The sequence below is a fragment of the Canis lupus genome, chromosome 19, assembly GCF_048164855.1.
Source record: "Canis lupus baileyi chromosome 19, mCanLup2.hap1, whole genome shotgun sequence".
In the NCBI taxonomy this organism is placed as follows: Eukaryota; Metazoa; Chordata; class Mammalia; order Carnivora; family Canidae; genus Canis; species Canis lupus.
Window position 1 is genome coordinate 38,271,623 of NC_132856.1, and position 26,705 is coordinate 38,298,327.

General features: G+C 55.5%; 1 protein-coding gene across 2 annotated transcripts; it reads left to right on the forward strand.

Annotated features, from left to right (window-relative positions):
* The first annotated feature begins 1,481 nt into the window (after positions 1-1,481).
* TKT (transketolase) lies at positions 1,482-26,503 on the forward strand. Of its 2 annotated transcripts, none has more exons than XM_072785894.1 (14): positions 1,482-1,692; positions 11,098-11,215; positions 12,043-12,156; positions 12,952-13,049; positions 16,308-16,499; positions 18,714-18,832; positions 20,280-20,473; positions 21,223-21,387; positions 22,792-22,948; positions 23,089-23,219; positions 23,883-23,966; positions 24,065-24,158; positions 25,435-25,557; positions 26,218-26,503. In XM_072785894.1, the coding sequence occupies exons 1-14, from the start codon at positions 1,586-1,588 to the stop codon at positions 26,391-26,393; spliced, it is 1,872 nt and encodes a 623-aa protein (XP_072641995.1). In that variant the 5' UTR covers positions 1,482-1,585; the 3' UTR covers positions 26,394-26,503. The 2 variants fall into 2 exon arrangements, with proteins under 2 accessions (XP_072641995.1, XP_072641996.1); XM_072785895.1 differs by lacking the exon at positions 1,482-1,692 and adding an exon at positions 8,983-9,152 and having other exon boundaries at positions 9,732-11,215.
* The last annotated feature ends 202 nt before the right edge of the window (positions 26,504-26,705 follow it).

Below are 26,705 nucleotides of genomic sequence, written 5' to 3' on the forward strand. Positions count from 1 at the left end.
AAGAAATAGTCCTCAATTGGCAATTGAGATCTGGGATAGGAAACCAATGCTCTAAGGAAGATTGAATTGGAAGACACAGAGCTCTCAAATGGTTTCAAAGTTGTGTCTTTTAACAAACTGCGAGCAGCCTGAGGGCTAAGGTGGCCCCTGCCAGGCCTCTGACCATGGTGCACCCTGGGGATACTGCACCCAGGCTGATCCTGCAGCCCTCACCAGCTATGGGACCAGCCTTGAGTGGGTGGACCTTTGCAAGCTGGGCCAGCAGGAGCTAAGTGCTGTAGGATGTGACTCGGGGTATGACCAGGCATCTGGAAGCCAGACCAGTGGAGGAGAAGCCAAGGAACATCTGGAGGTGGAGGGGTGGGGAATTCACTCACATTCTGTCCATTGTCCCACATGACCCAGAGCTCTGAATGTGGACTGTGCAAAAGCTACAGAGGGGACACAGGCAGAGCCTGTCCACTGGAACCTCCCTCGGCTCTCTCAGGGGCTCAGCATGAGACAGTTCTGCTGCAGGCCCCTGCCCAGCCACCAATTTGAGGGGCCTGTCTTTATCTCTCTGGAAAATGGAGCTTCCTGTGTAAGACATCCAGCCTAAAAGATATCAACCTTATGGGGTGTGGGTGTATCGGCACTCTGGGGAGCCCCATTCCCTTGGGGTTCAGGGGATCTGGTAACAGCAGAGGTGGGTTCACCTGTCCCTATAGACTTGGATCCAAACCAATAATCTCCCTAAGGGTCTGCGGTGTCACGAGGCCCTAATAATTTGTGAAAGGCCTATCACTTGTAATTTCTCAGTTAACATCAGCTGGTCTTATCATTACTACTACCGTGATCCTCATTCTCATAATCCCCATGCCTCTCTCAGGCCCCTCAAGCCCTGGGCTTGCTCTCCCGGGCCTGGGGCTTGCTAGGGCAGAGACCCGCCTTCCCCAGCACTGTGATCTTGATTGATCTTGCAGGTCTCAATTTGCTCCTCTGTCAAATGGGTTACCAGTGAGGCTTTCCCCCTCTCAATTCCACCCAGGGCTGTGTGGAGGAAGGAGTCAGAGCCTTCCACAGCCAGTGAAGGTGCGAGTCCGGCAAACTCCGAGCCGAGCCTAGAACCTGGAGCGACTATTGTGATTGTCGCTTGTGTGTGTGGCGAGTTCCAGCAGGGCGCTCTGCTTCAGGAGCAAATGCGGGGGGACGGCAGGGGGGAGGGGGAGGTTAGGCAGGTGGATGCACTCGGGCGGCGTCCCCAGGCGGCCCGGGGCAGCGGCGGCCTGGGCTTCCCGGAACCGCGGCGTTAGGCTGGTGCCGGGGCTGCGCGGCGGCCGGGGGCGGGGCCGGGGAGGGGCGGGGCCGGGGAGGGGGCGGGGCCAGGCGGGGGCGGGGCCAGGCGGGGGCGGGGCCAGGCGGGCCGCGGCCGCTCGGAGGCCTGGGGTGATGCCGGCGCCCCGCCCCCGGGGGCGGGCCCGGGGAGTCTTAACGCGCCCCCGCGCGGCGCCGAGCCTCGGCCCCCGCCAGTCCCGCCGCAGCCGCCGCCCGTGCGTGTCCGCGTCCTGGTCCCGGTCCTCCGCATCCCCCCGCCGCCGGCCGCGCCATGGAGGGCTACCATAAGCCTGACCAGCAGAAGCTGCAGGCCCTGAAGGACACGGCCAACCGCCTGCGCATCAGCTCCATCCAGGCCACCACGGCGGCCGGCTCGGGGTGAGCGCGGGGCGCGGGGCGCGGGGCGCGGGGCGCGGGCGGGAGGGAGGGAGGGAGGGCGCCGTTCCGGAGGCCGCGGCCGCTGCGGGTGCGCCAGCACCGCCCGAGGGAGGGGCGCGGGGCGCGGGGCGCGGGGCGCGGGCCGGTGGCGGGGACGCGCGCTCGCTCGGCTCGGCCCGGGCCGGAGGCGCCTTCCGCGGCGGCGCGCGCTCTCGGCCGGGCTTCCGTCCGCCGCGCCTCGGGCCTCGGGCCTCGGGCCTCGGGCCGCCCCGCCCCCCCGCCCCTCGCCGGGCGCGGGCTCCCCTGCTGCTCGGCGGCGCGGACGGGGCTCGGGAACCCCGGGCCGGGGGCACCCCCTGTGCGGGCGCCGCTGCCCGCCTCCCACCTGCGGATGCGGAGACCCAGGCCCCGGGTCGGAGTCCCTTGCCGAGGTGTCGCCGGGAGAGCCGCGTGGGAGCGCACGCCGCCCGGCCCGAGCGCGCCCGTTTTAATGCCTCGTTTTGCAGGAGGCTGGGCGGCCGGCCCTCCCGCCGCGCCTCCCACGGCCCCTCCCCTCCCGCCGCTCCGCGTTCACGTCCCTGCCCCCCCGCCCCCCCGCCCGGGGTTGGGGTCCGAGCCTGCAGCCTGGCTGAGAGGGCGGGATGGGGGCGCGGGCCGGAAGGTGGCCATGTGCCTGCAGAAGGCAGGCACGCGGCGCGCGCAGGGGAGGGCTAAGATGTGACCTGCAGGAGGCGGGAGCAGCGGGAGGGCGGACTTGGAAGGCTCGGAGGACCGGGGGCCGAGGCCCGGCCCGGGCCCGCCGCCAGCTGCACTTTCCCCAAGGCAGGGGCGGGAGGCCCATCCCCCTACATTCTTTCCCGCCCGCCTTTCCGGCTCCGAAGGTGCAGAACGGCTGCTGCTGGTCCAGGGAGCCTCCTCTGAAGGTAGCGGGGCCTGTGGCAGTAACAGCCCCGAGCAGCTGGAGGCCTTCGCCGAGGTAGCTGGGAGGGCAGGCGGGCGAGTTGCTTCAGAGGCTGGTTCCCACTCTGTAAAATGGGAACAACTGTAGCCCCCATTCACTGGCGGTTGCAAGGATTCCAGCCCCTCCCTAGGGGCCTGGCCTGAGGCTTGGGAGACAGCACTGTGCCGGATTGATGAAGTGCTTTAGAGGGTTGGGTAGGGGGCGATTTCCAGGAATCTTTCCAACCGAGCTGTGTGCTTAGAACAATGACAAAATTCTAGCTTCTGGCCAGTGTCATACAGGATATGTTATTAAGGAGTAAATCTCTTTTGACTTTCAGGATGAGTACTCCCCTTTTGTGCCTTCAAGACACCCATTTCTCAGAAGAGATTAGACCTTTCTTGGCAGGTGGCTTCTCTCCCACCCCACTCCCATGCATGCTTTCGATCCATTATCTCTGTTCTGTGTCAGACTTACCCATTCTGTGTGGTGTCCCTTGCCTCGGCAGGGATTTGGCTACTCTCAGCACCCCTCTCCTGTGTACTAGAGCTGTCTAGCCCCAGGCTCTTAGGGGATCCAGCTGGAGAGACTGCAGTTACCCATGTAGGTAGTGTTAACATATCTGAGCATCTTGCAGGGCTGCAGACAATTACAGGGTCACCGAGCACCCAAATAGGCATCCCTGGCACAACACGGAGCATCCTTTATTGCTAATATTGTCGTGTGCCTTTTGAGAATAACCGCTTAAGGGACATGCTATTGCATTGTCTGAGGCTGGGGTGTTCAGTAAGTTGCCCAAGCTGGTCATTGGTGGCTGGTTGTTCAGCACTGCCGAGCAAGGGGCTCGTGTTGATTGGAAGACTTCTGGGGCTGGCGGCCAGGGCCAGGCTGGAAAACAGAAGCTGGGAAGGGGATGACCAGGGATAGCGATGGCAGACGTTAGCCAGTCTGGAGGCACTTGGAGAGAAATGACATAACATCACAGCCGTGGGGAGCCTCCCAATTGTCTGTCGGGTGGGTGTCCTGACACTTTGTTAGATAATTGAAAACCCACAGGAAAAAAATACAGTATGTAGGCTGTTACACCCTGGTTTACATTGTAATGACTTTTGGGGGAACTCAACTGAGCTCACAAAGTATCAACTTGCCAAAAGAAAGCATGGAAGACTGATTTTTGTGTGTTTGCTAGCCTGTGAAGACACAGAAGAGACTTAGAGAAAACTTCTTTTTCAGAAGGAAGTAATGCTGCTATGCAACTCGTGTCACAAGAGGGATGTTTGAGGGTGTGTGCTGAGCTGGGTGTGCACAGAAGATGGTCCGGGAGGACTTGGGGTCGGGGCAGTGCTCTGGTCCCCAAATGTCCACCTTGAGGCCCGGGCCCAGTGTGGGCAGCAGCCACAGCTAAAGTAACCATCCCTTTGGGATGCCCCTTCTCTGGGGATCTGACACCTTGGTATCTTGGTGGCTTTCCCATTCCTGTGCCTGACCCTACGTTGTCAGTGGAGCTCCGTGGGCCCTGGGGGTGAGGACACTGGCCTCTGTGTCAGGGCAGCCGAGGGACAAAGCCCTCACAGAGAGCTCTTTGTGGAGACAGCAGCGACAATGGCCCGAACCTCTCCGGTATCCTGTCCCTCTATGTGCTGAGGAAACGGTGGCCTTGTCAGAAGTGGCCTGGCTGCTGAGGCTGGTGGTGAAGATTTTGTGGTCTCATTGACCAGGGCTTGGCTCTGGCCGTATCCAAACAGCTCTACGTGATATCTGAGGACACCTTCAGAATTAGGCCTGGATGGGGTGGGGGTTGTGCCTTTAGTGAGTCCCTAGGGCTCTGGCCACAGTGTTGGGGGGGGTCCTGGGGGTGTAATGTCTCTGGCTGGTAGGCACCTCACTCCAGCTCTTTTCTGAGCAGCTGTGCCCTTGTCAGAAAGGCCCTTCTTGGGAAGTTTCCCGGTCTTTAAAGGAGAGGTCCATAGATGAGTGGTTTTCACAGTGAATCACTCCCCAGTGGGACTGGGGGGAGTGGGATGTGCAGGCTCTGGGGTCCTGCCACCTGCAGTCATGGGCTTCACATCCTGGAGGTCCGTGTGACTTTGAAGTGGCTGGAAGTACAGTCCTGCTCCGCAGCTCTGGTATTCGGGGACTCTTTGGCTGAGTGCTCAGAGGGCCCCTTCATGGCCCAGGCTCCTTTGAATCTTTGGCCTCTTCTAGGCCCTGTCTCTGGGCGGAAACCTGCTGCCAGGGCTTCCTCCTCCTTTGGGGCTGCTTTCCACCCCAGCCTGGTGCTGACTGAGGCAAGAGTACAGCTCGTTGAGATTACCCCAGCTGCGTTGCCCAACTCGGTGTGAAAACATGAGGCTGTCCTAGAGTGACTCAGTTCTTTGCCTGAGTGACCTCTGAACTCAGCAGGGCTGGTGGTCAGTGTTTCTTGAAACTGGGAAACTGCTTAGGGTCTAGCTGAGATGTTTTCATGGTTTCTCATCAGCCCTGACTGTATCACGGCCCCTGTCATAGGTGCTGATCCCTGGACTTTGCTTCTTTAGGCAGGCCTGTGGTCACTAGAGTCTGGACCCACAAAACCCGGAACTTTCTTGTTGCCACAGACCACAGCTATCTGTGTGCCCGGAGCACTCTGAGGATTGGGACCTGCCCAGAGGTGGGTCCTTAGGCAGTCTCTGTGCTCTCATCCTGAAGGGTGAGGCAGTCTGTTCAGAGTTGGGGATGGTGGTGCCGGTGCTTGTAGGGGCCAAGAAGTCCAGCAGCAGGTGGGTCTGGCCAACTGGAGCCTGCACTGTTGGAGCTTCTTGCCCAGAAGTTGCAATTGGAGCTTGAATGAATCTCTGAGGGCTGCACAGCTGGACAGGGGAATGTGGACATTTGAGAACTTCCTATGCTGGGTGCTCCCCACCTTTGATAAACAAATCTGCAACAGCTCTGTTGAGGTATAATATGCAAATCAGAACATTTTATGAGTACGGTTCAGTGGGTTTAGTAAACTTTGTAAATTTTTTAAAAATATTTTATTTATTTATTTGAGAGAGAAAGACTGAGCACAAGCTGGGGGAGGGGCAGAGGCAGAGGGAGAAGCAGACACCCTGCTGAGCAGGGAGCCCCACTCAATCCCAGGACCCTGAGATCATGACCTGAGCTGAAGGCTGACACTTAACTGACTGAGCCACCCAGGTGCCCCATAAACTTGGTAAATTAACAGTGATTTACAGTAAGTTTTAGTGAATTTACCTCATCCAATTTTTTTTTTTTTTTAGAGATTTTATTTATTTATTCATAGACACAGAGAGAGAGGCAGAGACACAGACTGAGCGAGAGGGAGAAGCGGGCTCCATGCAGGGAGCCCAACGTGGGACTCGATCCCGGGTCTCCAGGATCACACCCCAGGCTGCAGGTGGCCCCAAATCGCTGCGCCACCGGGGCTGCCCTACCTCATCCAATTTTTAGGACACTTCATCACTCCTCAAAGTCCCTCGTGCTCATTTGCACTCATTCCCAGCTCCCAGGCAACCACTAATCTACTTTCTGTAAATCTAATTTTTCTGGACATTTCATATCAGTGGAATCCTACAGAATGAGATCTTTGGAGTCTGTCTTTTTTCACTTAGCATAATGTTTGGAAGGTCTCGCATATGGTAGCATGTGGCAGTACTTGATTATTTTTACTCCTGAATATTCCATTGTGTGGATATACCTCATTTTATCTGCTCATCAGTTTCTCTTAGCACTTTGGTTTTGTCCCTTGCTTTTCTGATGGTAGGCTTTGCAACCTTGGGCAAGTCACTTCCCTTCTGTGGGCCTTAGTCGTTCCATCCTCAAAATGAGGAGGAAGTTAGGCTTAATCTCTGATACATTAAGTGTAAATACTGAATAACTGCCATTTTTCTGTACACTGTGCCAAGCTCTTTGCACATGTACTACCTCATTCGGTGAGGTTCTATTAGTATCTCCGTGTTTACTGAGGTTCAGAGAGGTCACATCCCTTGAATCTCAGAGCCAAGATACATCATTTGTTCATCTGTGCAGTTTGTGCCAGGTGCTGTTCAGGCCCGAGAATACAACAATGAAAAGGGTCAGAGTCCCTCTGTTCGTGGAGCTTGTGTTGCAGTAGGATAAACAGGCAGTAAATAAGCACTGTAATGTCCAGTGGTGATAAGTGTAAAATGAGGGGAAGTAGAGGTATTTATAGATAGTGTGGCAGGGGAGGGCTTCTCAGAGGACGTGGCATGGGGGTAAACAGTGGAAGAAACACTCTGAGGTCTGGAGTCAGAGTCTTTCCAGGCAGGAGGCAACTAGGGCAGTTCTGGGAAGAGAAAGAACAAGGACTGCTTCCAGGGTTCATTTCCACCCTGCATCCTGGGATTCCCTCCTGAGTATTTCTGTTTAAGTAAATATATACCTAAAAAAAGAGCATAAAAAATGCACATATGTTGTAGATAATACACCTCTATGTGTCTACTGCCAGGCTTAAGAACAAGAACATTACAGTGCTTTAAAACTCCTGGGTGTCACTCCTCCAGAAAGAGCTGCACTCTGAATTTTACATTTTCATTTCTTTGTTTTTCTTATTGTTTTATAACATTTTTATATCTCCATAAATAGGATGGTCTTCTCTGGTCTACAGATCCTTTGCAGTGCATTTTGCTTACCTGGTATATTAGTGAGGTAATGTTGGTGTTGGATGTGTATAGTTCACTCATTGTCCCTGTGCTGCATAGTATTCCGTTATACAGACATAGTGTGATTAACCTATTCCACTGATGCGCGTGGGCGGCCTCCAGGTGTGGCCACCACAAACAATGCAAGGACAGCCTCTGAGTTTCCTGGAGTGCACATGAAGGGACGCAGGTGCACATTTTGCTGGGGGAGCATGTCTGGTAGTTGAGTCGCTGGGCCTTAGGGAATATGCATCTGCTGATTAGTTTCTTTGTAACAGTTAAAAGATTGTGTGGGCTTTCTATTTCTTCTTGAGTCAGTTTTAGTAAATTTTTTTTTCCCTAGACATTTTTCTGTTTTGAAATTTATTTGCATCATGTGGTTTGCAGTATTGTATTCTCTATTAGGCCTCTTCTTCCTTTTCTGGTACTTGCTGTTCTCTTTTTCTGGATTCCACCTCATCAGAAGTTTACTAAATTTGTACTCCTATATTCTTTTTTTTTTTTTTTTTAAGAGCTAATTCTTAGCCTTGACTTTTTTTTTGTATATTTGTCTCCTATTTCATGCATTTCTATTCTTTCCTTTTTTAAGATTTTATTTATTTATTTATTTATTTATTTATTTATTTATTTGAGAGAGAGAGAGAGAATAAGCAGTGGGGAGTGACAGAGAGAGAGAGAGAGAGAAGAGCAGTTTCCCGGCTGAGCAGAGAGCTTGACATGGGGCTCGATCCCAGGACTCGTGGATCATGACCCAAGCTGAAGGCAGATGCTTAACTGATTGAGCCACCCCAAGTGCCCCCATGAATTTCTGTTATTTATTATCTTTCTACTGTCTGAGCTTACTCCCATTTTTCTAACCTTTGTTTCTTAGCTGTGGGTTTTCAACTCTTCTGATTTTTACTTTCTTTGTTGGGTACTTCTTTCTTTTTCACAGCAGGTTATTTCTGTTTATACTTTTACACACTGAGGTTTGCCCCAATGAAGCTGTTCTAGGTGCTTGGCCTCTCCGGTTTGTTCATCTGCTGAGAAGCCTTGTGTGTCCTTGCGATGCAGGCCCAACTTGAATATGGTGGGAGAGGGGTCACTTTGTGGGGGCTAGCAGCTGTATGTCTTGCTAACAGAGCAGCTTCGCCAGAGGGGTGAGGGGCCTTCTCTCTACTTTTCCTGCACAGAAACTGGTGAGCAGGTAAAATGTGTGCTAAGGGGAGGAGACGGGGAACACCTGGAAGAATGTGTCCTCTGCGTGGTGGGACCTTTGAGACACTTACGCCTTGCTCTAAGCAATTAGTGCCCCCTTCATAGATGAGCGAATTGGGACTGGAAGTGGACTGTTTGGGCCAGTGAAGGTTTTGGACAAACTTGTAGTCCCTGTGTGTCACAAAGAGTAAGACATAAAGTACCCTAAAGCCTCCATGGCAGCCCCACCTCCCCACATCCATGGATGTGTCACAACAACGGAGGTGGGGCCTCCACCCACAGATGTCCCCCACGCCCCCCAGACAGGCCAGGGTTGCAGGGAAATCTCAAGCTCTGAAGCCACAGTCTCCATACACTTTCAGCCCTGACGTTCCTGTAGTAGGCTGAGCTTACAAGTAACCATCTCCTGTGTGCTCAGCACTCCACAGTTTACAGAGCTATGTCTCAGTCCTTGGCTAGTTTCTTCCCTGCTGCTTGCCCCTTGGTCTGCAGGGCATCTGGTCCCCACCGGCCCATGAGAAGTTGGAAGCACTGAGGAGTTTGGCATCTGGTCTTCTGGCAGATGGTGGTGGCCAGTGGTGACCTGGCGCTTTAGAAGCATTATCTTACTTGGCCTCCCAGCGCCCCCATATTTACAGATGGAGGAGCTGAGCCTCAGGGAGGTGAAGCACTTGTTCTGTATGTCTTTACTCTGTGGGTGTGAGGACAGGGCCAGCAGTGAGGCCAGGATGCAGGCTTTGGAGGGAATGACGTTGTAGGTGCACCCCTCACGGACCTGGCCGAGAAGGGGCGCTCTTCAACTTCTGATGTCTCTTCATGGCTGACCTTCTCCCTCCCATCATATCTGTCCTGCCCAGGCCTGGGCATGCTTCCACCACATGCAGAAAGGGCTTGTGCCACACCACTTATCCCTGATGCTTCCATGGGGGAATGTCACCCTGGGATTAGCAGGCAGGCCGGGCAGGTGGAGCTCCTGCCCTGGCTGCCTGCCTTGTCCACTGAGTGGCCTGGCCCAATCTCCATCCACCCCCTTCCCCAGCTTCTCAGCATGGTGTCATAACTCCTGAAACGGGATCCTCAGAGACCGGGTGCCCTGGGAGGTTGGGGGGGCAGGAGGTCAACCGGATTGGTGTTGACTGGGATGTCCTCCAGCTAAGTTCAGCATTAGGGATGAGGGAGGGGGGGTCCCTGCCCAGCAGAGCAAGGTTTCCTATTTATGTCTCCTCACCTCCCTCTTTCAGGCTTAGTGTCTTTTTCCCCATGACCAGGAGTTCATAGAGATGGCTAAGTATAAGATGATTGTGTGCTGGGAATGTGGTACTAAACCAGCATGGACAGTTCTGGGTTTCTCTACTAATGTGTCTGTGCTGGGAGTGACTCACCCCTTAACCCAGTACGGGGAGCCAACTGGCAGGGGAGGAGGGAGGAGTGCGTGAACTCTAGGTGTTGCATGTGCCCTTGGGTTTGGCATTGGGCATGTTTCTGTGTCGGATCTCCGAGCAGCTCAGAGGGCTGCGCTAAGCTGCATGGAGCGGGTGGCTGGGAGGCATGTGCCCTGAGGCTGACATGTTCACGGAACTGTGGACCAGGGGGATGTTGGGGCCAGCCAGGAATTCCAGCATGTCCTGGCGCCTGGACTGGGTTCATCATGAGGGTCCTAAGAGACCCCAACAAGTCTCAGCTAAGGTGTAACCCTTGTGCTTTCTGTTATTTGTGTAAATTGTTACTTGTGAAGAACTGCGTTTCGCAGAGCAAAAAGCTAAAGAAAGGGGAAAGCCCTTGAGTGCCACCAACCACCACCACCACCACTCCAGGGCTGGAAAGGCAGCTTCTTGCTTTTGTCAGCAGCCGCCCCTCAGCCCTTGTCACAGGCAGAAAGGGTTTTCATTTTTTCATGATCAGGGGCCTTTGTGGAAGATGAGATAATATGTTTTGCCTTTTAAATTCTGCACAAAAGCTTGGTTCCTAATAGCTACACCAGCCTTTCCCATGCTAGTTGAAAAATGGCCAAGTAACCCAGTGATGCCTAGGGGAGCCCAAGGCCCCACTTACCCAACTTACCCAACTGCCAGCCCTATGTACTGAGGCTGCTGGGAGCTTTGTGGTCACTCCGTGAGCCTTCTCTCTTCCTTCCTGCCCATGGCCTAAGAGAACCAGCACCTCTGGGGGCCTGGGAAGGCGGGGTGCCCCTCACAAGTGGGTGAGGTCAGACATAGAGGGGTCGCTCCTCCCCAGCTGCTGAGTCCTTCTAGCTGCTTCTAGAAGCTGTGAGGTAAGAACTAGGCTCTACCCTCCAGCCTCAGCGCTGCCTTGAGGCCCAATCTCCTGGGTACACCTTCTTTCTTACTCTAGTCAAGCCCCAGAATTTTTCAGTTGCTGTGTCTCTCGGGGCCTGGGCTGTTGGGCCCGAGGAGGGTGTGACCCCATGCCACCAATAGTGGCATCCTTAAGACCCCATGCAGCCCTCCCAGGAGCAGGAGCATGTGGCTCTCTGATTAGTTAGGCCTGTGACTCCTTGGCACATGTACCCCCGGGGCCTGGGGTGAGCCCTGTAGCTCAGAGGCTCAGGGCCATGATGCGTGTGTCTCTCTCTCTCCTGGCCCACAGCCACCCCACGTCATGCTGCAGTGCCGCGGAGATCATGGCTGTCCTCTTTTTCCACACCATGCGCTACAAGCCCCAGGACCCTCGGAACCCACACAACGACCGCTTTGTGCTCTCCAAGGTAGGAGCCCAGCGTGCCACCCTCCACCTGGGCCAGGTGTCACATGGGCTCTGGAACGGTGAGAAGGTGCTGGCAGCGAGTGATCTCCGAGGGGACCTGCCCCTAGTAAGCCCGGCCCCCACCCACCCTTTCTACCCACACTCCCTGACTGCCGGCCCAGCCCAGCCCTTGGCGTCTTACTCTGGGCTGACCCAGCTGATATACTTAAGCCAGGTTGAGACCTAAACAACTGAACTAGTTGAGGACAGTGAAAATGATCTGCTTGGGGTTATGCCCTGTTTCGAGTCACTAGGCTGGACTCAAGTCCAGCGCTGGGATACAGCTTTGTGGCCTGGTGCACGTGTCTTTCTCTGCCGGCGCCCCAGGGCCCGTGCTTGCTCCCTGAGGAGTGGCGGTGCACTGCAGCAGGGTCTGGGATGAGGCACCAGTCCCACCACTCAAGCATGAGAATCACAGCCACAAACCATGCCACGGACCCCTGAAATCCACCTGTAGCCAGGCCTGACCCTGTGGCCTCTGGGCTTCCAGGGCAGGCGTGAGAACTTAGAAGTCTGTCCAAGTCTGCTCACATGCCAGAAACCAGGGATTAGGGCGGCCAGCTGCCTGCTGGGATTTTGGCATCGGCTGGCCTCACAGCTGTGCTCCCCCTGCACCTGTCCCAGGGCTTGTTCGGCCTTGTCTGTGGGATCTCTGGCTGGAGAAGGATGGAAGAGGGCTGTGGCCTTCACTCGCCACCTCAACTAGGCCCCACTTTCTGTGTGGCGGGAAAAGCCCCCAAGCATCGGCCTCCCAGCTGATGCCCCCTCCATCACTCATCCCCTGGACAGGGCCACGCGGCTCCTATCCTGTACGCCGTCTGGGCTGAGGCCGGCTTCCTGACCGAGGAGGAGCTGCTGAACCTGAGGAAGATCACCTCTGACTTGGACGGGCACCCCGTCCCGGTAAGCACTCCCACCCCCACCCCCGCCCCTGCCCCTGCCAGAAGCAGCACAGGCTTCTGTCTCTACTTCCTGTTTTTCAAGGCATGTGGGAAGGGGAGGTGGGGTGCCCACTGAGAGCCTGAGGTGTCGAAAGCGGGGGAGGAAGTGAGTGTTTCCAGGGCACACTCTTCACCCCAAGCTGGTGCTTAAGGACAAGACCTTTTAAGGCCCCAGCCCAGGGGTCAGCTGCAGAGAAGACCTCTCCCCAGGCCCCACACACCCAGGCTCCCTGCCCCCCCCAGGACCACCTTGGCCTCGTCCACACAGCTTGGGAGAAGAGGTTCACCATGAAGTGAGTTGGAGTCACAGCAAGATGTGGTGACACCCCAAAGAAGGGTCCCACCTTACTCCCCAGTGCTGGCCCCTGCAAGTGTTTGGAGTTTGTAGGTTTCCATGAAAACTCACTCCCCATCTGGGCACCCAGTAGAGCCAGATGTTTCATCAGTCTTGTCATGGATGGGTGTGAGGTGGGCCATGCGGGAGCCTGAGGTCACACGGCTCCCTTGTGAGTATTACTGGGGTTTGTACCACACCCACAGTTACCGTTACTGGAGAGTGAGAACTCACACCCTGGGTGGAGGCTGCCCTGGTGCTGCGCCTTTGTGCACACCCAGCACCTGGATCAGTGGGGCCCCTGAGGCTGGGGACCTGGGAGGGTCATTGGGAAATGCTGCTGTGTCGTGTGTCCCGTGTGTCCCCCCCTCCCCCCCGCCCCCCGCGCGCGCTGTGAGTAACTGTGGCTCTCTCCTACGACAGAAACAAGCTTTCACTGATGTGGCCACTGGCTCCCTGGGCCAGGGCCTTGGGGCCGCTTGCGGGATGGCCTACACAGGCAAATACTTTGACAAAGCCAGGTAAGACTTCCACTCCCCAACCCTACGCTCGGGAGTTTTGGAAGGTGGCTACGCCTTAATCATTGCCCCTGGGTACCTCCTCTTGCGGTATGGGATAGAAGCTAAGTAATCCGCATGTGAGACTGTGACAGGCACCATTTTCAGATGAGGAAGTAGGCTCATAGGAGCAGAGGGACATACTCAGTGTCCCTTCCTAGTGACACCTAGGTGTGCACCTGGAGTCATTGGGCTGGTGAGTTCCTGTGGTGTCCTCAGGATCAGTGTCTGGACCCTAAAATCTCAGAAGGCTATGTTCCCATTGTCTGACGAAACACTCACATGCCCAGGCTCGAGCCACCTACCTTTATCTCAGGGAAGGAGATGATGTGTTCTGCAGGGTTCTGGGCATCCCTGAGCACCACCTGTCAGCCAGAGAAGGGACAGACACTAGGGAGATGGACTTACAGGGAGGGGGCAGGTAGCCTGATCAGAGAGGTTTGCTGCTGCAGCACGGGGCAGTTTGGAAGAGAACCCCCTTGTGGCAGATCTCAGCCACAGGGCTGCGTGCTGTGGCCAGATTTGGGGTCATGACTGTGGGCCGCCTGAAGAGAGGGATGCTGCACTGCAGTGAGCACCTACTGTGTGCAGAGGAGGGGAGTCCTGAGACCCCTCTCCAGGAGGGGAGCTGAGGTTTTAAGGCTTTCCAGACCCTCTGGGGACCAAGCTCAGCTACACCAGAAGTGATTCACCATGAAGTGAAGAAAGGCACAAAGAATGGGATGTATGTTTAAGAGTATTTTATTTGGCACAGAACCAGAGATGTGAGTTAATTATTCCCTACAGATGCTTGAAATAATTCCCTGTGAAGGGTCATTTCCTGACCCTAACATAATGGAACAAGCCAGTGTAGGGAGAAGTTTAGCTGGGTTCCCAGCAGCCAGGGTTGGCTAAGGCTCAGGCCCTTGGACTGTACCTTGCAGCGAGGCGGAGGCAGGGGCGTGCAGGGACTTACCCTGCTCCCCGAGGTAGGGGCCCGATAGAGTCGCTCTGGCCTCCAGTCACGTCTCTCCCATCCATCAGCCAGGGAACATAGGTCAAGTTGGCTCTCTTTCATTTCTCTTTTAAATAATTTTGTTTGAATTACCGAATACCAGCTCTGTGTGAAAAATACGGAAACGCATTAAAAAGAAATGAAGGTTTTCCTGTTCTCAGCTGCCTCCCATTTGAATCTCACTTAACATATCCTATTTCATCCATGTTATTGTGAGAAGAAACTTACACCTTGTATTCTGTTCTTTAGAGAAATAGAAAAATCTAAACATTGTGTGTTTTCTCCCTTAACTGTCAAGAGCTAGTTTTAACGTTTGCATAATGCTTTTTCTGTTTTATGGGTATGCTGTAGCCCATGAGGCGTCCTGTTGTTGTGGGACAGTTGAGGTGCTTTTCAGACGCCTCTGGGGCACATGTTGGGGTCCCTTCTCTTCAGGGAAGCTCACGACTGGGCATCTGCAGCCCCCGCTCCAAATCCAGCAGCTTTAGTACAGAGCTTCTGCAGACCCCAGCGTCTCCTCGGGGTCGCACGCCCTCCTGGCTGAACCCAGAGGCTGTGCTCCACCCTTGGCCCCGGTCTGACTTCCACAGAAGAGGGTGTGGGGTTGGGAAGGCAGCTGTAGTGCTTTCCTGGAATCTCTTCCCAGGCAAATCAGATACCCTGCAGTCTCTCTGACCTTGGCGCCATTAGGTTACTTAATTCTGGGAGCTGCTGTCCCTCTCCTGGCCCCATGAGCCAGATGCAACCCTCTGCAGCATCTCTGGGCTCCCCCCGCAGCCTGCCGAGGAGAGAGGAGACCAGCCTGGGGACAGGACACCGCGTCCGATAGGCCCCTACGAGTGTGGGTCCCGAGACCCAGCTCTTCGCCCAGGAACCTGTGGCGGAAGGCACCTGACAGAGGGAGGATGCAGGAGCCCCCGTCCCTGACCTGGCAGCTCACAGAAGCGCTGAGTCATGCTGATGACGCTGCCGTTGGCCGCCCGCCTCTTCCCCAGCTCCCCGGCCTTAGGCATGGAAGCCAGAGGCCCTGAAGCTGGAATAGTTCGGCTGCGGCCAGCTCCAGGGCTGTTGCCTGCCGCAGCGGCAGGACAGCTGTGTCCCCTCTGAGGCTGTCCAGGCACGAGCCTCACTCCCTGGGGCCACACAGCTGGACATGGCCCGGAAAGGGGAGGATCTTGCCTCTGCTCCATCTGTGTGTGTTCCTAGACAGCAAGGAGTGGACAGTGTGGGCTTAGGTGCTCAGACCAGTGTTTGATCCCCCACTCAGCTCTCCCCCTGCCGTGTGGCCTTTAGACAAGCCCCTTGGCGTTTGAGCCTGTTTTCTTGTCTGTGATTTGGAAGTAACAACTGTACTTAATTCAAGGCCAGGGCTGCTCAGCACAGAGGACCCCTGGGTGCCACGCAGTGGCCCATGGATGATGGGGTCATTGTGTCTAATACCCGTGGCCACTGCTCCTCAGCCACCCCCGTTCCCACCCCCCTGCCACCCATATCTCTGGGGTGGGGATCAGGGTCCCTGAACTGGTCTCCCCCACCTCTAGCCTCACTCTCCTGGGCTCTACCCTCCCTATGATTCAGAGGAGGCTCTGTTGACCAGTAACTTGCCCCAGACTCCGTCTTATTTTTACCAGGTCACACTGCCTTTGAAGCCATCATGGTTGCCTTGTTGACCCCAAGGGTAGAGAAAGGGCTGGGCCTAGCATGAATCTTGGAGTGAGAATCAGTCTTGGAAGAACCTTGGGGAGAGCCCATCTTATAGGCACTGTCCCCACCATGAGCCCGGTCCTGCATGTCCCCGTTAATACCCTTCTCTCACCTGGCAACTTACCCTGGGCTGCTCCTGGTGGCACACCTTGGCCTCCCCAGCCTGTTCCCAGGATTAGGTCCCCAGGGCTCCCTAGCACTCCCAGTTCCTACGTGAGTGGAGTGAAGTAGACCCACCCCATGCCAATGGCTCAAGCCCTGTCTCCCCACCGATAGTAGTCACTTGTCACCCCCAATGCTTGCTCATTTTCCTTGTGCCCTAATAACCTCTGTTCTCTGGATCTTATAGGCAGAACCCTGGATGTGGACCCAGGCTGGACAGTAGGGACCTGACTGCATGTGCTGCATGTCACGTGCAGCTGCTGCTCCGTTCCCCAGGCGGACAGGCTCTCTGGGAGGGACAGGCAGGGAGCACGGTGCCCTGGGTGAGAGGGGCTAGCCTCTGACCCACCTTCTTTTCACAGCTACCGCGTCTACTGCATGATGGGAGATGGGGAGCTGTCGGAGGGCTCCGTGTGGGAGGCCATGGCTTTTGCCAGCATCTACAAACTGGACAACCTGATTGCCATTCTTGACATCAACCGCCTGGGCCAGAGCGACCCCACCCCACTGCAACACCAGGTGGATGTCTACCAGAAGCGTTGTGAGTCCTTCGGGTAAGTTTGGGGCTGTGGCCCGAGCACCCTCCCAGCGTAGGAGCCATCTAAGCTGGAATCTTTTCAGGTTTGGGGGTCAGAGTCAGCCAGAGGCCAAGCCTCATCAAAAAAAAAGTGTCTGTTCTGCAGCGTTTAGCTCATAATTTCACCCTTAAAGTGGCAACCCAGGCTGCCAGCCTGGAGCTGTGGGCTGAGGCCCAGTGCTAGTGAATTCCTTTACTGGTGAGGTGGTGGGACATGATAGTTGTCAGAGCCTCCATGTAATGTGACTGCGCACATCCTCATTTTGTTCTTAGCTGAGGTGGGATGAGTGGCGCAGTGTGAGCGGGGCCTGCTTGGTGAGGCTAAGGGACATGTAGCTCTTGAGGGGTTTGAGCATTGGTTTTGCGGTCACATGTTACCAAGCAGGGAGGTCATCTGGGTGGGTGTTAGCCAGAGGGGCCCTCCCCTCAGTGTCCTTCTCCTACCCCCAAATAAAAGCCGAGCTGCAACTGGGGCAGCAACCCCAGGGCCCTCACACTCAGCCTCAGCTGAGGAGACTGGATGACAGGCCTCCAGGCCCACCCTTTGTAGATGAGTCAGCCTAGAGAAGGCCAAGGTGGGCTTGCAGTCCCTGGTTACACAGCAGCCATGGTTTGGTATTTCTGATGACTGACCTAAGAGAGAGAGAGCAAACTGTCAGAGGAGAAAACTAGGCCACCAAGTGTCCCAAGAGCCTCCTTAAGCTTCACTGGCTGGGGACTTGGCGCATAACCCTGGCAGTGTCCCTGGATCTATAACCTGCATCCTGACGTCCTTGTCACGTGACGTTGGGCAGGTTATTCCATCTACAGCGTCTGTCTCAGGGCCTGGCCCCAGGGCTTGTGCTGAGGCTTCAGGGGGTTCACGTGTGTTGTGCTTGGCCCGGTGCCTGCACAGAGTTGGGCGCTCAGGACATGTTAGCTCTTACTGTATTACCATTAATTTGACAAGAGTCCCAGAAAAGGCTGACTTAAAGAGAAAGATTTGCTTGCCGAGGCTGCTTCCGAATTCTGTTTGGCAGCTTGACTCGTCTGTGTCTTATTGATTGATTGAGCCAGCAAGAGAGAGAGAGAGAGAGAGAGAGTGAGAGAGTGCAAGTGGTGGAGGGGACAGAGGGGGAGGGAGAAGCAGGCTCCATGCAGGGTCCTGGGATCATGACCTGAAGCCGAAAGCAGACACTTAGCCAACTGAGCCACCCAGGCATCCTGGCTTATTTGATAAATATTTCCAATACCACAGCCAGCATCTGTGGAGTGACCAGTGGTGTTCCTTAAACAAAAATTGGGCCAATGGGATTCCTGGGTGGCTTAGTGGTTTAGCACCTGCCTTCAGTCCAGGGTGTGATCCTGGAGTCCCGGGATCAAGTCCCCATATCGGGCTGCCTGCATGGAGCCTGCTTCTCCCTCTGCCTGTGTCTCTGTCTCTCTCTCTCTCTATGTCTCTCACGAATAAATAAGATCTTTAAAAAAAAAAAAATTGGGCCAAAACATTTTGAAGAATCAAACAGCAGATAGAATGCAGACCCAGGGCATTGTCCCCAGTGCAGCTCTCGGGAAATAAGTAGATTTCAGGAAACCAGTACATCAGGCACAAAAGAGAAAATAAATAAACCAAGCTTTGAATTACTGAAGAAAGAGGAAGAAAAACTGTTTGGGGGCAATTCAGAAGAAGTAAAATAACGTAAAAAGGATAAAGACAGGGACAACTGGGTGGCTCAACGGTTGAGCTGCTGCCTTTGGCCCAGGGCATGATCCTAGAGTCCTGGGATTGAGTCCCACATCAGGCTTCCTGCATGGAGCCTGCTTTTCCCTCTGTGTCTCTCATGAATAAATAAATAAAGTCTTTATTTTTTATTTTATTTTATTTTTTAAAAGATTTTATTTATTTATTCATGAGAGACACACAGAGAGAGAGAGGCAGACTCCATGCAGGGAGCCCGACGTGGGATTCGATCCCGGGTCTCCAGGATCGTGCCCCGGGCCAAAGGCAAGCACCAAACCGCTGCGCCACCCAGGGATCCCTAAAATCTTTCTTTAAAAAAAAAAAAAAAAAAAAAAAAGGATAAAGACAAGAGAAAATAAAACCAAAGGTGGAAACAAACTCTTTAGCCTTTCCCAGACGGCAGCCGTGCAGCAGAGCGAGGGCAGCCTTTCCCCAGGGGCCCCTGACGCTCACTGTTGCCTCTGTCCGCAGCTGGCACGCCGTCATCGTGGACGGACACAGCGTGGAAGAGCTGTGCAAGGCCTTCGGCCAGGCCAAGCACCAGCCAACGGCCATCATCGCCAAGACCTTCAAGGGGCGGGGGATCCCAGGTCTGTCTGCATCACACCCCACCCCACCCCACCCCACCCCACCCCACCCCTGCGCTTGGTCCCCATGGCCAACTGAGACAGTGTGGGTTTCCATCGGGGGACATGTTTCTGCAGTCTTGTGTCTGGGGAAGCATCAGGCCTTTGCTACCTTAAACCAGGTGCAGTGGGCCGGGGAAGGAGACGCAGGAGACACCATGCTCTGTGAGGGAACTCAGTGATCAGCATGGCTGAGCCAGGATTGGAGACTGGGTCAGGTGGGGGGATGGGGGGGCCTTCGGGAGAACCTGCGGGTCAGGAGAAAGGACCGGTCCCCCATACCCTTGGTGTCCTCTGCACAGCGTCCTCTGCTGCAGAGTCCAGAGAACCTGGGAAAACTGGGTTCTCCCTCAAGAGGATACCCTGCACACAGTGGTGAAGTGCTTCCAGGGTTCTCTGGCAGAGAGCATGGCAGGGTCTAGAAGGTGGTTCCTGACTGGGCCTGAGGCCCTGCAGGTGTAAGCTGCTCCCTGACATTCAGGCCCCTTGGGCTCCAAACCCCTGGGGCTGAGGCAGCCCTAGCCCCTGTTAGACATGGGAAAACGTGGCTAGAAGTGGTTGAGAACTTGCCCGGGGACATGGGGCCTGACTACAGACCATGGGCCAGCTTCTCTGTGCCACATGCCCTGGTTACCCACCTGCCCGTGTGGACTTAAGGCAAATGAAGAGAAGCACTGGTGTGTGGGGGAAGGTGCATGGCTCTGGGGCCTTCAGGGAGGGGGTGGACATTGAGGAGAGGACTTTGGGGTATTGACACCACCTCAATGCTGCTGCCTGGCTCGGATCCCTCAGGTGTTAGCGCCAAGTGGGATCTGGAAACCTCAGAGGTTTTGGGGGTTTCTGGGGGCCTAGAGGGAGACTGGATGCTGTGTCAGAGAAGTCAGTCCCTGGGTTTAGGTGACCTAGGAGGAGGGGACTCTTGGTCCCCGCATAGCAAGTCAGCATGGTGAGGGATGCACCTGGGTGCCATTCTGCTGCACACCAGTGCATTGGGTGACCTAGATAATTCTCAGCCTGCTCTGGGCCTCAGCCTCCCCTCTAATGGCCAGAACCCATTCAACAAACTGAACAGAATTGCTGAGCAGATCCTTCCCTGCAGCTGGGGAGGTGGTGCAGAGGCCCATGCATGCTTCCCTCCCCACTTGCTTGTCAGCTAGCTCCTGGAGAACTGGCAGCTATTCAGTAGGTGCCAGGCATGTGGACTCCTGGTCACCATGACCCTCCTTTCCCAACCCCTGTGGCATCCAGCATGGAGCTCTGCCTCACATCATTCCTGCCCTGTGTTTTTCCCTTCAGGGGGGCCTCCTGGCCTGCCCTCACCTGTTGGAGACTCAGCCCCACAGAGCAGCTTCCTGCTCCTCAGGAGCTATGGTCTTACTGGGCCCTCTGCCCTCCCCCGTCATACCCACAGGGATCGAGGATAAGGATGGTTGGCATGGGAAGCCCCTCCCCAAAAACATGGCTGATCAGATTGTCCAGGAAATATACAACCAGATCCAGAGCCAAAAGAAGATCCTCGTGACTCCCCCACAAGAGGATGCCCCTTCTGTGAACATTACCAACATCCGCATGCCAAGCCCACCCAGCTATAAAGTTGGGGACAAGGTACAGAGTTGGCCTTTGCTTTTCAGGTCTGGCTGGGGTGGCTATGATTCTCTGGTTCCCTGAGGCTGGGGCTGAGATGTGTCTCTGGGGGGCTGGGAAAGGGAGATAGGGGAGATTAGTTCAGGGTGAGGAGGAATCCTGAGGTGTTGATCCTGCCATCTCCATGAGGACAACCAACTCTGAAATTACTTACCTGCAGAGGCTCAGAGAGGTCCAGAGACTTACCCACAGTCACACAGCAAGCTACTGGCAGCCCTGGGATCAAAGCCCATGCACCTGAGTCCCCCCATCTCTGGCCCTTCAGCCTGAGTCCCTAGGTCTGAGCTCAAGACTCCCCCGTGTCTGGTCTAGCAGAGCCTAGGCCCTGTCCTGCTCTAGGCCCTTCCCCATGTGAACCCACACTGGGCTTCCTGACTCCCAGGTCCTCTGTGTTCCTGTGCAGAGTGGGGTAAGTTCACAGACCTCTGTCACAGGGGTAGGGAAATTGGGGGTGCTAGAACACCCTCTGCCCCTCAGATGGCTCACAGATGGGCTGGGACCAACGGGCTGCAGGGACTTTGGAGACATTGAGTGTAGAAGTTCTCATTGGTAACCTTATAGAAGTTAAATTTCCACAGGACTGTGTGTTGTTGAGCTTCCTTTTTCTGCCCCTTTTCCTCCCTAAAAGCTGTGGCCTCCAGGGGCTGAGCCAGGCTTCAGGCCCCATGCCCACCCCAGTGCTCAGAGCCCGCTTGCTCTCCTCCCCACAGATAGCCACCCGCAAGGCCTACGGACAGGCCCTGGCCAAGCTGGGCCGCGCCCATGATCGCATCATCGCCCTGGATGGGGACACCAAGAATTCCACCTTCTCAGAGATCTTCAGAAAGGAGCACCCAGACCGCTTCATTGAGTGCTACATTGCTGAGCAGAACATGGTGGGTGCCAGGGGTGGGCAGGTGGGTGCCAGTGCCAGACACAGGGCTGAGGTCCTCTTGCTCCTTTGGGCAGCTGTGTTGGCAATGCCAGGTGTCTGCTGGAGGCCAGCCCAGGGAGACCACAGGAGCAGCTAGGAGCCAGCTTTGGCCTCCAGTAACTGCAGTGGCGAGGGAGACGAATGTATGTGAGCTGTGCAGGTGCAAATGTACTGGATGCGTACAGACAGGAGCGCTAAATGGGCTGCAGGTGCACATAGGAAAGGCTGTCTGTAGGCCGTGTGTGGTGGAATGGCTGTCTCTTGGGGAAACCGGCCTTCTAGGCGGTAGGGCAAGCGCAGTCCCAAGGAGAACATGAGGGGCCTAGCAGCCATGGTCCTCTCGCCAAGGAGCCCAGCCTGGCCTGCGGGCACCTAACAGTGGGGAGCTTCGTCTGAAGGTCACTGGTTCTACCTTATCCAAAGTTCTTTCTCCAGATGAACTTGAAGCTGTCTCTCTGGGGCTTCTAGGCTTGCCAGCTAGAGGATCCAGACTAAACTGGCACGGGGGATCCCTGGGTGGCGCAGCGGTTTGGCGCCTGCCCTTGGCCCAGGGCGCGATCCTGGAGACCCGGGATCGAATCCCACGTCGGGCTCCCGGTGCATGGAGCCTGCTTCTCCCTCTGCCTGTGTCTCTGCCTCTCTCTCTCTCTCTGTATGACTATCATAAATAAATAAAAAATATTAAAAAAATAAAAACAAAAAACAATAAACTGGCACGGTATACGGGCTGGGGAGGCCCCAGGTGCTGGAGCACGAGGGCTCACATCGGGTGACAGGTTCAAGATTTATTTATTCGTGAGAGACACAGAGAAAGGCAGAGACACAGAGGAAGAAGCAGGGTCCATGCAGGGAGCCCAATGCAGGACTCGATCCTGGGATTGAGATTACGCCCTGAGCTGAAGGCAGGCACTCAGCTGCTGAGCCACCCAGGGGTCCCAAAGATTTTATTTTTTATTTTTTATTTTTTTATTTACTTGGAAGAGAGAGTGAGTGAGAGCACAAGCAGAGGCAAGGGAGAAGCAGGCTCCCCACCAACCAAGGAGCCCAGCTTGGGACTCGATCCTACAACCCCAAGATTGTAACCTGAGCTGAAAGCAGACACTTAACCAGCTGAACCACCCAGGTGCCCCTTGCCTAGGAAGATAATTTTAAGAGAATTTTTGAAGTGGTTATTTCAAGTCCAGTGAGTTCAATATTCAGAAAAGCTGTGGAATCCATGGGTACGTAAGAATCTCTTACATGGGAAGAGGAGAATCCAGTCACTAGGATGACTGGATCCTCCAACTGTCAAGAGAGGTGTGAGCTTCTGGACTCCCTGGCTGCCCTCTCGCTCTTCTTCAGGGCTGACACTATCGCTGTCCCCCAGGTCAGTGTCGCAGTGGGCTGTGCCACACGCAACAGGACGGTGCCCTTCTGCAGCGCTTTTGGTGCCTTCTTCACACGGGCCTTTGATCAGATTCGCATGGCGGCCATCTCCGAGAGCAACATCAACTTCTGTGGCTCCCACTGTGGTGTGTCCATTGGTGAGTTGAATGGGGCCAGGACACTTGCACCTGTACTTCTCTGGATTTCTGGACCAGGAGGTTGTGGGGAGTGGGGGCAGGATTCCTTTCCATAGGTGGGGGGCTCACTTCTGCTCTATCTATTCTCTCCCACACCCCAGGGGAAGATGGGCCGTCTCAGATGGCTCTGGAAGATCTGGCCATGTTTCGGTCCATCCCCACTGCTACGATCTTTTACCCAAGTGACGGGGTATCAACAGAGAAGGCGGTGGAATTAGCAGCCAATACAAAGGTTGGTCACATGGCTGTTTGCGACGTGGGGGTGGGAGGTCAGCATGCCAGTGCAGAGCTGGTTCTTTTCTGCCCCACAGTGGTGTCTCCTGACCACGCCACTGGTGTTTGTAGCTTGTGGAAGTGAGACCAGAAAAAACAAAACACCTATTGCCCTTTCTGCTGGGTGGCAGACACTGCGGACCGGTCACTGTACTCTCCCCACTGAGAATCCTGGCAGCCCCTGCCTATCTGGCTGTTGACCCCTGTCTCCTCCCCAAGTTGGGCTCTCCGAGACCAAGAATGTGCTGAGTAACGTGGTCTGGACCAAGAGCCCCAGTGCCGTAGACCAGAGGGTCCTGTGGGTCCCCTTCCTCTGCCAGACGCACTCTGCGGGGAGCAGCCCCACTTAGAGACCAGCCTTCATGGAAGAAGAGCTGTTTTCCATGTGAGGCTTGGGGCTGGCAAAGCCGCTGGGCTGCTCTCACCCCAGAAAGTGTCTGGAGAGGTGCACGCCAGAGAGGACAAGACAGTCCCTTTTCCTGCTGGGGAGGGGTGGGCTGTGGGGACAGTGGGGTGGAAGTTTGTGGGTAAGGAGTAGTGGCCCTTCTACAAAGAATCCGCTCCCCATGGTTGCCCATGCATGCCACATCCTGTCATCCTTTGTCATTCTGTTTCATTCTAGGGCATCTGCTTCATCCGGACCAGCCGCCCAGAAAACGCCATCATCTATAACAACAATGAGGATTTCCAAATCAAACAAGCCAAGGTCAGTGCCTCTCATGCCCCAGTGAGACCCCAAAGCCAGGGCCCACCCACCCCAGGCCACCAGTCTCTGAACCTCATTGGCTCCGGTGTCATCTCCAGGTGGTCCTGAAGAGCAAGGATGACCAGGTGACTGTGATTGGGGCCGGAGTGACCCTACATGAGGCCTTGGCTGCTGCTGAACTGCTGAAGAAAGGTAAGGAGGGATCCCAGCAAGTCTTTTTTTTTTTTTTTCCCAGCAAGTCTTAGATCAGCTGCTGATGGCATATGAGGTCTTGGGGGTGAGAAGGAATTTCATCCAATTAAATGATAGTAATGAAAGCCACTTTTTTTTTTTTTTTTTTTTTTTTTTTTTAAGTAGGCTCCATGGAGCCCAACACAGGGCTTGAACTCAGGACTCTGAGATCAAGAGTCAGACACTTAACTGACTGAGCCATTCAGGCAACCCATAAAAACCATCCTTTGAGCCCTTAAGACTGTGTGGTGGGCATGATGCTAAGTGCCGGGGTTGCAGTGGCCTTAGGTCCTGCCCCCCGGCCCTGGAGTTGAGGTGCCCTAGCACGGTGGTCAGGTCACGGGTTGTAGAGCCTGCTGATAGGCCTGAATCACCACTTAGTAGGGCACTGGTCAAGTTACTCAGCATTACCATGCCTCCGTCTCCCCATCCATAAAATGGAGGTACTGTCACTGTCCCTCCCGGTGGGACTGTCCTGAGAATTTAATAAGTGTGACCTGGCATTATCATGATCATCATTACAGGTTCACAGATGTTAGCTGCTGACAGTCGGGGAGACAGCGTAGCCGTGCTGAGCAGGAAGCAGGCACATGGGGGTGTCCTTAGGAAAGTGACCTCAGGTGGGAGGAGGAACTGCTAAGCAGAGAGGCCCCGGGCAGAAGGAACAGCGTGTACGGAGCTCCGGGGAGCTGGAGAGAAGCGGGGGGAGGGCTTGACGGTTCTGCTGGGTCCTCGCATGACCTGGCGCCTGTGCCTGCAGCCGCGGCTCCTGTCCCCTCCCCTCTTAAGCCCTGGCGCAGCCTCACATCAGACGCTTGGAACTGTCCTCCGGCTTCCCCTGTGTCTTCAAAGGCATCTGGGAGGATGAAGCAAAGCCGTGCGGGCCCCGGCCCCGCCACTCAGTGTTTTTTGGTGGTCCCCAGGCTGAGGGTCTCTGGCCCCGGATGTGAGGAAAGAGAAAGAGGTGCTTCTCTTCCCTGAGACCAGACGCATCTAAGGGGGTGGAGGATGCCAGAGGACGTGAGTGCCACAGATAAGCAGAGAAGGGGGGAAGCCACTGGGGAGGTGGCAGACACGAGATGATAGGAACAGAGGGACAGATGGTCTCCCCAGAATAGGGACAGGCCTAGGCGAAAACTGTTAGGACCCCACGAGCGACCCTCACCCTTCAAAGGGCACACCCACAGCACCCCGTGCATTCCCCTCGGCCACGCCCCTGGGTTTTCTCCCCTCACAGAGAAGATCAACATTCGTGTGTTGGACCCCTTCACCATCAAGCCCCTGGACAGAAATCTCATTCTCGAAAGCGCCCGTGCGACCAAGGGCAGGATCGTCACCGTGGAGGACCATTACTATGAAGGTAACAGGCCCTGGGTCAGGGAAGGGCCGCAGAGGGCTGGACGTCCCTCCTTCATCCCGCCCCAGGGTGGCAGCCGGGACTCAGCCTCCTGTTGGCCGCAGGCGTGGCCGGGGACCCGGCAGGCTTGGCTGCTAGGATGGCTCCTTGGAGCCCCTCCCACCCAGGGCACACAGGAGGATCCTGACTTCGCTTGAGAGGAGGAAGGGTGGCCTACGTCCCTGATAGAGTTGGGCATTGAGCCTGTTGTGAGGAATCAAGCTGGGACAGCAGCACAGAATTTCTGTCTTCCCGGGTCCTTCGCCAGGCAGCCCTCCACAAGCACACAGCACCCCTCCTCCAGGGCAGGCTTTCCACCAGGGAGAGATGGGCGTAGACTGGGGTCAAGGACAGATGCTCATTCATCTGGGGCAGCTGCCCAGAGGATGGTGTTAAACGTGATTCAGAGACCACATTTGGGCTGAGGAAGAAACACGGTGGTGATGGGTGGATGGTGTCTGCTCCGGCTGCCGGCCTGAGGGAGGGTGGTGTACGTGCTGGCTCTGTTGTCCTCGGGGAAGGGAAGTGCTGGGATAGGCAAAGGGCCGAGGAGCAGGCCCTCCCCCATCGCCCACCCTGAGACCACATCGCCTGACTCCACCCCCCCCCCCTTTCCTTTACCAGGTGGCATAGGTGAGGCAGTGTCCTCTGCCTTGGTGGGTGAGCCTGGCATCACCGTCTCCCGCCTTGCAGTTGGCGAGGTACCAAGAAGCGGGAAGCCAGCTGAGCTGCTGAAGATGTTTGGCATTGACAGGGACGCCATCGCACAAGCTGTGAGGGACCTTGTCGCCAAGGCCTAGGGAGGGTAGGGGGTGTGAGGTAGGGGTTCTACACATTCCTGAAATTCTGGCAAAGGTGCTCAAAGATGTACGGAATGGAGTGATAAAATATATGTTTTAAGAAAAACGAATCGGCCCTCAAGTGTTTATTTGACATGAATGCAGCCAGTGCTGGTAGAGGCAGAGAGAAGACATCGGGTCTTGTGCAGTCACCTCCCCTGGGCCCACATCTGCCCTTAACCACCGGAACTGCTGCCCTCGAGCCGCCAGGTGACGTAGTACTGCAGCCTGCCTTCCAGCCCAGAGGCTGAAACCCAGTCTCACCTCACCCTC